Source organism: Xiphophorus hellerii, chromosome 18, assembly GCF_003331165.1.
Source record: "Xiphophorus hellerii strain 12219 chromosome 18, Xiphophorus_hellerii-4.1, whole genome shotgun sequence".
Lineage (NCBI taxonomy): Eukaryota > Metazoa > Chordata > Actinopteri > Cyprinodontiformes > Poeciliidae > Xiphophorus > Xiphophorus hellerii.
Window position 1 is genome coordinate 31707854 of NC_045689.1, and position 10432 is coordinate 31718285.

General features: G+C 39.1%; 1 protein-coding gene across 3 annotated transcripts; it reads left to right on the forward strand.

The window, feature by feature from the left end:
* The first annotated feature begins 3327 nt into the window (after positions 1-3327).
* atf5b (activating transcription factor 5b) lies at positions 3328-8594 on the forward strand. Of its 3 annotated transcripts, XM_032545450.1 has the most exons (4): positions 3328-3567; positions 4192-4413; positions 4767-5955; positions 6452-8594. In XM_032545450.1, the coding sequence occupies exons 2-4, from the start codon at positions 4275-4277 to the stop codon at positions 6636-6638; spliced, it is 1515 nt and encodes a 504-aa protein (XP_032401341.1). In that variant the 5' UTR covers positions 3328-3567; positions 4192-4274; the 3' UTR covers positions 6639-8594. The 3 variants fall into 3 exon arrangements, with proteins under 3 accessions (XP_032401341.1, XP_032401343.1, XP_032401342.1); XM_032545452.1 differs by lacking the exons at positions 3328-3567; positions 4192-4413 and adding an exon at positions 4420-4495; XM_032545451.1 differs by lacking the exons at positions 3328-3567; positions 4192-4413 and adding an exon at positions 4445-4561.
* The last annotated feature ends 1838 nt before the right edge of the window (positions 8595-10432 follow it).

Sequence of the window (10432 nt, forward strand, 5' to 3'; positions counted from 1 at the left end):
ATCATGGCCTAACATCAATGTTATGTTTCTACCTGAAAGAAATCTGAATTTATGTTAGGAGAAGAAATCAGAAGTTTAGAAGAGAATGAATGTTGACAGTAATTATTGTTCATTTTCCTCATTTACTGAAGTCAGTCATAATCCCTGGTTCCAGACAGAAAATATAAGAAATATGTACTTTTTTATTTTAATTATAAGACCAGTCTTTTAACTGTTTACACATTTCACTTAAATATCATTAGTACAATAACTATAAAAAGCAAGATTTATTTATTAGGTTTATTTGATAGGGACAGAAACACATCAACACAGACAACGTGAATAAAGCAGCAGTTACCATGGTGCTTGTAGCGTAAGCTAATTTGTGTCCCTAGATTGGCTTTTCTAAACAATATATCTAAAAACCATTAAGATGTAATAATATTAAAAGTATAAAAGGTAGTATGGACAACATATGCAAAATCATACATGTGTATGTTTATTATTTTTACATATTTTGTCTGGTGCCTTATTTTTTTACTCATTGGACAGGAAAAAGGGCAAAGAGAGAGAGACATACAGCGAATGGCTGTTTTTAATAGAACAGAAAAGTTGAAGGAAAATATGAATATAAATTTTTTCCCCCTCAAATTAACATTTTTGTAACGCCTGACAGATATAATTATTGGACCATAATGTGTTCAAGAATGTGGAACAGAGCTGATATAAATGCTGATGGTAGATTATGTATAAACAAGAAAACCTCAGAAAGATTGTAATTCATTTTACTGAAGTGCACACTTGTATCTTCCACATCGTAGAAAGAAAAAAAAACGTCCGCTGATTGTCATGGATTGCATTTGGAAAGTTTTCACAGCGCTTGACTTCACTTCCAGATTTTATATTTTATATTCCACCTGTTTCCACACTGTGGAAAAAGGTTTTTAAGATTTTTTGCAAATTTATTAAATGGTGTACACGGTTGACCGGAAAGGCACACACCTGTCAATAATAGGTTCCACAGTTGACAGTGCAGGTCAGAGGTCAAACATCAAGTATGAAAATAAAGGAATTACCTGTAGACTTCAGAAACAGTATTGTGTTGAGGCACAAATCTGGGGAAAACTGTTAAACCACTGTCATCAGCTTTCAGATCAATTTCAGTATTTTGACATACAGTATATTTTATAGGTGACTCATATCTATTTTTATTAAACTCAACAAACTTTAGATCTTCATCCTCTTACAGTTTTTAGGAGTTGAGGCCAATTGTCTAGAATCTACAGGGACTCTATTAAATATGGTCGTCACGATTGGCTAAAATTGTTCTTTGTGGATGTTTAGATGTCTGGAAAGATTTGAAATCATTTGTCTAATTGTTGTCTAATTCTTACTTAAATGCTTTTAATGTTGCAAATTGTTTAAAAACTAAGCACTGGTAGTTTATGTTGTTTTTTTTTTTTTGCTTGCTTTACCAGCATTTTGAGGTGTCTCATTCTCTCTAGGCTATTGACTGTTTCAACTGTTTTTTGTTCGGTTTATTATTGATTAATCTAACTAACTACAGCCATCAGAAGTTATTTGAAGCTACTGTCTACAACAATATTTTTTTTATTATTAGCATATAGCTGCTTGCTACTCAACACCTTTTCTGTGACATTTCAAAATTGTCTAAATCTTAAAAAGAATAAAGACCAGTTGAAGCCCTGTACACTTGTTTACCACACAATCATAAAATTCTTTTCAATCATATTTTTAAAGATACATTCGTGTGACTCCTATTAAAAGTTGAAGACATTTTCAGAGGCGGTCTCTATGGAGGCCTTTGTGATGGGTCTCTCTCTCTCTCTGCATCTAGATCTCACACTGTGAGAACATTTATGGGAAAAGACATCATTGACCAAAACAACCCTTCATTATCAGCTCGTTTTCATCTAATAAATAGTGTGCCATAAAAAACATACATATACACAAACTTGCCTCTGTCTTCAAATTCTATCATAGATCAAAGAAATGAATAAAAACGTCATTTTTTTCTTGACTTAACTAACTTATGACAGTTGATAAAGTAGATCCAGGTTATTATTTTTAATTCATGTAAATTTTAGAATTTCTTCCATTTCTTGTAATTTATTTATTTCCTTTATTATTATTATTATTATTATTATTATTATTATTATTATTATTATTATTATTATTATTATTATTATTGTTATTATTATTATTACTGCTACTACTAGTAGTAGTAGTAGTAGTAGTAGTGTGATAATGACTGATACTATATATCAAAATAAACAAATTAATAATTTTAAAAAAATATTTAAATGACATAATTTGGTATTTCAAACATTAAAATCAATGCCCTCTTCTGTTTTCTTTGAAGAAAAAAAACAAAAACATAAAAACTAAGGCAGAAAATAACTAGGATTAAAGATCTGTAAAAGAAAAGATCTGAATTCCTTTAAAAATGTTTAGTAAAGTGATTGTTACTTTTTTGTTTAGATTTGCTATTACTTTTTTTCTTAAAAAGTTCAAATTCCTATAAGTCCAAAATACATCCACACGTGTTACGCCAAATACTAAAAACTAATTGAGGGGGGAAAAAATAGCATTTGCTGATTATGTATAATTCCAGATGCAGGTGAGTTTTTCCTCCTTTCCCCAGACGCACCACTATTTCTGACCCACAGTCCGCCAGGCTCTGGTCTCAGGTCCCAGGTTGGTGTTAATGCCTAATGATTACCAATCACAGAATAAGTGATGGCAGGGCCAATAGGAATAGAAAAGTTCCCCCTGATAAACCAATGATGGGGCCACAATGTTACAGCGTTCAGCGAATCCCTTGCGGATCTGATGCAACAGGACTGCAACTAAAGTTACTACTCCGAACTGCAACATGATGTCCTTCCGCTGCAGCGCACCCGAAACTAGTGCCGGGTGTTCCATCTGTTCGACATGTTCATTATTCATCCACGCTGTCTGTTTGGTTGTTTTTTTTAAAGTTTTTAATTAAATAGTTTGATTCTCGCGTGATGAGAAAGTGAATTAAATAGGTAACTGAGGGGCTTTACAGACGGTTATTAGCTTTCTTATTTTACGAACTACACACATCCATTTAGGCTTCTTTAACAACTTTTAAATCTTCTAAAAGTAAAAATAAATAGCTTTAGAAAAGCGAAATGATTTTTTCCGGTGGGGAAGTATTACATTTCTTGAAAAGAAAGTAAAAGTAACACCATGGTATTGACTTAAATTGGAGCAGCACCTGTCGGACGGGCTCGTGCCGTTGACGCAAACAGCCCGAGGTCTCTGGATAATGGGAAAGTCCCCGGCTTCATGACGTAACGACCGCGAGAAGTCTGGAAACTGCGGATTGATCTCCAGCTAGGTGATCAGGTCTGGGCATTAGGAGTTGGAGAAGTAGCGGATTTAAAAACTTTCTGTCTGCAAGTCTGTTCGTGGTTCTAGCGCTCCATGAAGAGTCCCTGAGTTCCAAAAGCGAAATAATGGCTCTTTGAACGGCGTCCTCCTTCTGCGACGTTAAGCTTCGACTGCTTTGCTCCTACAAAACAACAGAGCAAGTATGGGGTGAGTACTGCTTTGGAGGGGCAGAGGAAAGTTAGCAGGGAAACAACAGCTGTTAGTTAACAGTTACTTTTAGGCATTCGAACACTTTGTTTTACTGATTGGTTAGTGTAGTTATTAACTTGAAACGCTACTTTAATTGATTTTTCTATTTATAGTGACTAGCAGAATTTTTTTTTAATTAAAAAAGAATTTTTTTTTCAGTTTATAAAACCCCCCCAGGGACGTGTTTCACTTTGGTTTACTAGTAAACTTTAAATTCTAAATATTTTTGTTCTACAAACCTGTTATCCCCAAACTAAAACTAAAACAGTTTGGCTTTACTTTTGTTATTTGTTTAAGGGTATTTTATTAAAAATATGAAATTTTTTTGTGTAGAGTTTTTGCTCAAGTAATGATTTTGTAGTAAATGCCATAAATCCAATACGCCCTTTACACTGTAAAATTACAGGTCAACAACAGATTCAATTTAAGAGAATTTATGTGAAATTATTTAAACTTTAAAAAAAAAAACATGTTTAGCCATTTTTAAATGGACTCTTTTTTTGTCTTGCGTTATTATGAATTATGAATTGATGTGCAATTAAATATTGTTGGTTTTAACAGCTTTCTTAAAATTTTTCACAGGTCTACAGTTAATTCCACAACTCTCGCCTCCAGCCAGCGCATGGTTTGTGCTTTTGGACAACACGATCGAAGCAGTCGGCACGATGGCGGCATCGATCCTTCGCAAGAAAATTACCCCCATTTCCACAGGCGAGCACGGCTCTCCCCCTCTCCCACAGGCTAACCATAGCCAATCACGGCTTAGGTCGGGGGCGGAGCCAGCGGAGAGGCAGCGCTTAATTGGTGAGTTTTGCCAAGACGGTTTTTTATTTTTCCACATCCCGAGGTCGGAGCCGCAGTGCAGCACGGGGGCTAATGTCGTACAGTGAGTACTGCTAAGTGGATTTTTATCGAATGCAGACGATGCTGTTCAATCATTTTCAGATGATCGGTTAGTTGTTCGCTTGGATCTTATCGGATGTATTGCTTGCTTTTGATTTAAGCCTTTTCAAATTGATGCTCGCTTCTTTTGATATTTTTTTTTCTGTTTTTGTCATTTTTATTGTGCATATTTTATTCAAACAATTGCAACAAAATGGATTTCTTTTTAAAAAAAATTAACATATTCTTATGATTTTATATCACATTTTTTCTAGGTGATGGTCTCTCTGATTGGATGACAGAGAAAGTTGATTTGTCTTCATTTGTGTCAACGACCGAGTCTTCTCCGAGCTCATCTCTTCCACCCTCGCCGTTAGAACAAGATGTCAAGGTGCCCTCGGATCTGGAGGTTATGACCTCCCTACTGCAGGAGGAGCTGGCTCAGCTGGAGGACTACTTCCGCTCCGAGTCCACATCCACCACAAATAAGTTGGAGAAATCCTCAAAATGTGACAAGGTTTCCCAAGCCATGGGCTCCCAGTCTTATTATCAGTTACCCTATGGCTCATACGGGACCAGCCAATCAGAAACCAGCCCTGTGGTAGTTACCTTGGCAACAGGGGAACTGGACCTGGCCAGCTTCTGTGGCGGTCCCATCAGCAGAACCAAAATTGCACGGCCCGCCCCGTACAGCTACCACCACCGCTACCACCACAACAACGGGCGCAGGATCCTGGGCGAGTCGGTGAAAGTCGGCGACGAAGTGGGTCTGGAAACATGGGGCTCCAGGGGATGTTACTCAGGGAGCACGGAGTTTTCCGTGAACCACTACTCCACACTGAAGACCGTGAGCAAGAACAGCATCGGGAGCGTGAAGAAGGTGAGAGAATGTGCTTTATCGTTGAAGGAGGAGGAAAGTTACTGTTTTTCCGAAGGAATGTTTTGCAGTGAAGAGATTGCCAGAGGTTTCTGCTTGGGTGGCTCGTACGATGGCCACCACAAGCGAGAAGGACAGCTGATGCACAACGTGAAGGTCAATGTAAGTTACGACAGCGCGGGGCTTGAGGTCTTGCACTGCAGCAAGGATGGCGGACTCTCTGGAAGTCTTCCCCAAGAGACAATGGTGGCCGGCGACAGCTACTTCCATCAGTCCATGGCCAGCACGGATCCGTACCATAGCTTTATAGGAGACCTAGACCAGCCGGCTCAGGCACAGGCTGTGGAGCCCCAACACAGCCACTACCTCTATCCAGAATGCCTTGCGGACCAAAGCTACGAATGTCTGTCTAGAGGGGAAGGCGAGGGGCCACTGCTGGGTGCCCCCATACATCGCCCCACCCAGAGGTTAAAGGACGAGCCCTGTTCTATGAAGCCAGCCCTGGTGATGGGAGCAGGTTCCCTGGAGACCAACAATGGAGAGAGAAAGCAAAAGAAGAGAGACCAGAACAAAACCGCTGCTCACAGGTAAGCAACACCCTTCGCTCTATTGTTTCCTTAGAAAGCATGCTCCAACCTTGGAGAACAGTTGAATCAAGACAAAGTGATAAACTTGGTTTAAGAGATGGGATGAACTGATGAGCATGAGTGAGCATCTGTCCATTCCCTACAATTTGTCGGGGTGAGAGATGGGTACACCCAGAGCCAGGGCTAGTGTGTGATCACGGTCCCCTCTATCGGGCAAAGACGATTTAATCTTTTCCAGGATGACTTGATTGTTACATAGACTACAGTGTTTTAGCTGTTCCTGTGGAGCGTAGGAGGGGATCGGAAAGCCCCTCACTGGCTGCCAAATTCTGCCCCACCTAGCTAATTCTGTCAGGCTGTTTGGGCTGAACTCAGAACTGTAGATGAAAACTTAGGATAGTGAAGGGACATTGACTCATGACTAAATTTGCAAGGCAGCAAAAATCAGTACATGCAACCTAATCCTCCCCCACTCACCCCTCTGTCCCTGTTACAGGTACAGGCTGCGTAAGAGGGCGGAGCTGGACTCTCTGGAGGAGGAGCTGCACGGCCTCGAGGGACAGAACCGGGAGCTACGTGACAAGGCGGAGTCGGTGGAGCGAGAAATCCAGTACGTCAAAGATTTACTGATCGAGGTGTACAAAGCTCGCAGTCAGCGGCTCAAACAGGATGGCAGTGCCTGAAGATGCCCCCCTCAAATACCCTCCATTCCCCACTACCCCAACCTCACCCTCCGCTCACCTCAACCACCCAGAGCACCCAGCCAGCACAGAGAGAACAATCACGCCAAGATCACCAACTGGTTTTTGTCTCAGCACGATTGAAAGGGTAGTTGCATGATCCTGATAGTTCATATCCAGAAAAACAAAAAAGAGAGACAGAACAGAAAGAAACTTTGTCCTGAAAAAGAGAGAAAAAGAGAAGTGTGGAAGTGGGTGAGTGAACTGTGAGAAGCCTTAGTGAGGTGGCTTCGTGAGGAGATGCCGAACTTGTCCGTGACCACTGTGATCCGAACTGAACTCACAGCCTTGTGACGACGCGCCGATGGATCGTCATCGCTCTCTGGATTCGTGGTAGTGATTTGAAATTTGCTTGTCGTTTTTTTTTCGTGACACACATCGGCAGCATCAAGGCAGACTCATACTAAATATATATATTTTATTTTATAATTTTATTTTTACCTGATAACTTATCGTTTGGTTAAAACAATCAAATGAATAAAGGGGATTGCTGGCGAAAGTGCGTAACATGCTTAATGAATATTCACTACTGCAGACATTTAGAGAATTTGTATTGCTAAACTGTTGAGTACTTCCACCTGTCCCCCCGTCCTTCTTCACTGAGATACCCGATGCATGTTTGATTTTGGAAACGCATGAGCGAGTGTTATTTGAAGGCAATATTATGTTAACTGCATGGCTTCAAGATCTTCACTTCGCATCAGTTTTCCGTCCAATCAGCCCACGACTTTTCTCTCATCTTGTCTCGATTGGTGCGATTCCCGCTCAGGTTTTTGGTTTCCTGGACGGAGAGTAATACATTTACCCCGCTTTTTAGCCCCCTTTTCTTTACCTCTCTCTATCTGCCCCTTGACTTTATTTCGCGGACACACAATCACCTACCGAGGCAACGATGATTGTTGTCGACTTCCTGGGAATTTTGTTGTCAATCGGCTCAATTTGATGTATCTTAAGATTCAGGTCCTTTTTTATTATTGGATGTCAATGTCAGGAAATTTCCTATTCATCAGGTAGATTACAGCCAAATAAACCAGTTATGTGGTGTCACTCATCTCTGCCTTTGGACTGTTTTTGTTTCGGCTGCATGGTGCTTATCAGACGTTTGTCTTGCAGCCATCAGAATGCTTACGTCAGCTGGCTGCAGTGACCAGGTAAGGTTTAGGGGTAGGGTTTGGGATTAGGGTTGCACACGTCGAGTAGTATCACAAAAAGTAAAATCATAATGAAACACAGGCTTTGATTGACAGCTTTGCTTAATAAAACTGTTTTCCTTAAGAATTCTGATCTGATATTAAATCACTTTGTCCTAACAACTCAATTGGGGGGGTGAGAAAGCACGGCTAACCCCCAACAAAAAAGACATTTACCCGCTTTGTTCATTCATCATGATGGTTTCCCCATGGGGCCGAGTGGAATCGTATCAAGCTGCAGCTGTCAACAGACAACAGTAGTTGCCTATCTTATCTGCTACAGCTTGAAGAGGTTGTTTGCAGGGGTGTGTGTGCGTGTGTGTGAAGACGGGTGTGTGTGAAATCTCTTGGTATCTCCCCTAGCAGTTGTAGGCCTTTCAAGTGAATGAGGCAATATCGCACAATACTTGCCGGAGACGGAGAGAGACGCAAAGTGAAGTGTGAGAATGAGAGCGAGCTGGGCTGACAGAGAATGTCATTAAAGCCCATCGCTTCTGTTTGTTTGGGGGGGGGAGAAAAAAAAAAAACCTGACAAAGATTCATAAGGCTTCATTATAACTCAACATTGATTTGTTTCTGTTTGTGTAAGATATGACATGGAAATGAATACCAAATGGATTCTCATGTTGAAGCTTAGAGTCTCATTACCACTGGCGAACATCGTAATGATGTGTGTAAATAAATTAAAAATAAAAGTGAACAGATGAAACATGTGAGTTTGTGGTTATTTCTATGTCTGTGTTAGTGGTGGATCAGAGCAGAAAGGTAAAGCATATTTATTTATACACATATTTATACATATTGCCAGAGTTTATGGTTTGTGATGTGATTACAGACAGAAATTGATCATTGCTCACTAAAATAATTTTTATTTAAGTTTTTCTTTTCTTCTTTTTTTTTATCTGACACAAATACAAGGAAAATTCTCAATGTACAGGACACATCCATAAAAACAGGGTTTCTCTGCAGTCTGGAATCTTCATTGGTCATTTTCTCCAGGTTTCGATAAAAATAGAAAAAAAAAACCTTAGTGCTGAAAAATGTTTGATTTCCCAAACGTTTTCTTATTCTGTCACCAAAAAGACAGAATCTAAATTTTGAAAGCAAAAACAGTTCTTTAATTTTTAGGTAACATAATTTTCTGTTGGCTGAAACATTTAACCATGATTTATTTTTTTGTTAGACTAGTTGAAAATTGGTCTATTTTAATATTAATTAATCTAAATTTAGTTGAAAAAATATATTTCTCAATTTTAGATTTCTGGATTTAATCGTGCTTTTTTTTTTTTTTTCAAAACATAAAGACTGAAAAACATACTTTGAAAAAGAAATTGATTTTAGATCACGAGAGTGAGATAACCCAAAGTTAATTTTAAATGGATAATTCAAGAATTCTGAAATTCTTATACAAACAGATTATGTATTTTTTTTAAAAGAGTAGAAAAAAACCTTGAAATTTGAGTCTGGGAAAGTATAGAACACCCAGACAATAAAAGTGTAGAATCCCTGTAAAAAAGAACAAAAACAAAATCAGATAGTGAGAACATTTATCTTCGAATCAAGAGTAGAATATTTTGTGTTGCTTCAACGTGAACACACATCACCACCACCAGGTGTCACTCTGAGCTTTAAAAAGAGCCTCACGCCTCAGGTTTTCTTCTGAAGCCCCAGTTCGGTAAGACAGCAGCGTCAGGAAACCATCTGAAAAAGGTTTGGCAGGAAGATCTAGGAGTGATTATTGCAGAGTGCCAACGAAGTAAAGCCTGAAAATATGTTCAATCTACTTCCATGTTCGTATTAGTCTTGGTGTTTTGCAATTCAGGGTTCTACACAGATCACAGATTACATTTACCTAAACTGTAGTTAGCAAAGATGTCTCTCTCTGTTGATCCCCATGTCACAGATTCACCCCAGGACCGGCATGACCAGCATATATGTTTTGGAATTGTCCGTATATTATAAAATATTGGAATACTATTTTTCAAACCCTTTCCAAAATTTTTGAAGAAACACATCAAACCACTCAGGTTTGGCTGAGGTATGAACGCAGGACAACACGATCCGTTTTGTGACTTTGACGGCACAGAGAACGATTCCTCCCACTTAGCTGTCATGAAAGATATTTTGGGACATTTAAAACAGGAGAAAATTAAATATTGATTGAAGAGGAAATGTTTTTTTTAATTATTATTCAACTTGGCAGTCCTTTATAAATTATTCCAACACAAATAGTTTGGAGCAGCGATGTGTCTGATGTCCTATGATTTTCTTTTGTTTTTGTGTATGATGACCTGCAGCTGGAGCTACACCTGCCTGACACACACTGACAGCCCACTGATCCTCCTATGGATCAGTGGATAAGACCGGACTCCTGTAAAGAGTCTTTGAGTACCTGGAAAAGCGCTATACAAAGAAAATGTATCATTATTATTATTATTATTATTATTAGAAGAAAAAGACTTGAGACTGGAAGGTTCTCATTTTCCATCCACCATGAATATGCAGCCAGAGCTGCAGTGGAAGGATTTAGGTCAAAGCTCACTCCAA

What these genes read in the sequence shown, in the direction of transcription:
- atf5b (XM_032545450.1), top strand. Translation starts at nt 4,275, where the DNA reads ATGGCGGCATCGATCCTTCGCAAGAAAATTACCCCCATTTCCACAGGC. An exon ending in GGAGAGGCAGCGCTTAATTG is followed by an intron (nt 4,414 to 4,766) that starts GTGAGTTTTGCC and finishes CATTTTTTCTAG; the next exon opens with GTGATGGTCTCTCTGATTGG. An exon ending in AACAAAACCGCTGCTCACAG is followed by an intron (nt 5,956 to 6,451) that starts GTAAGCAACACC and finishes TCCCTGTTACAG; the next exon opens with GTACAGGCTGCGTAAGAGGG.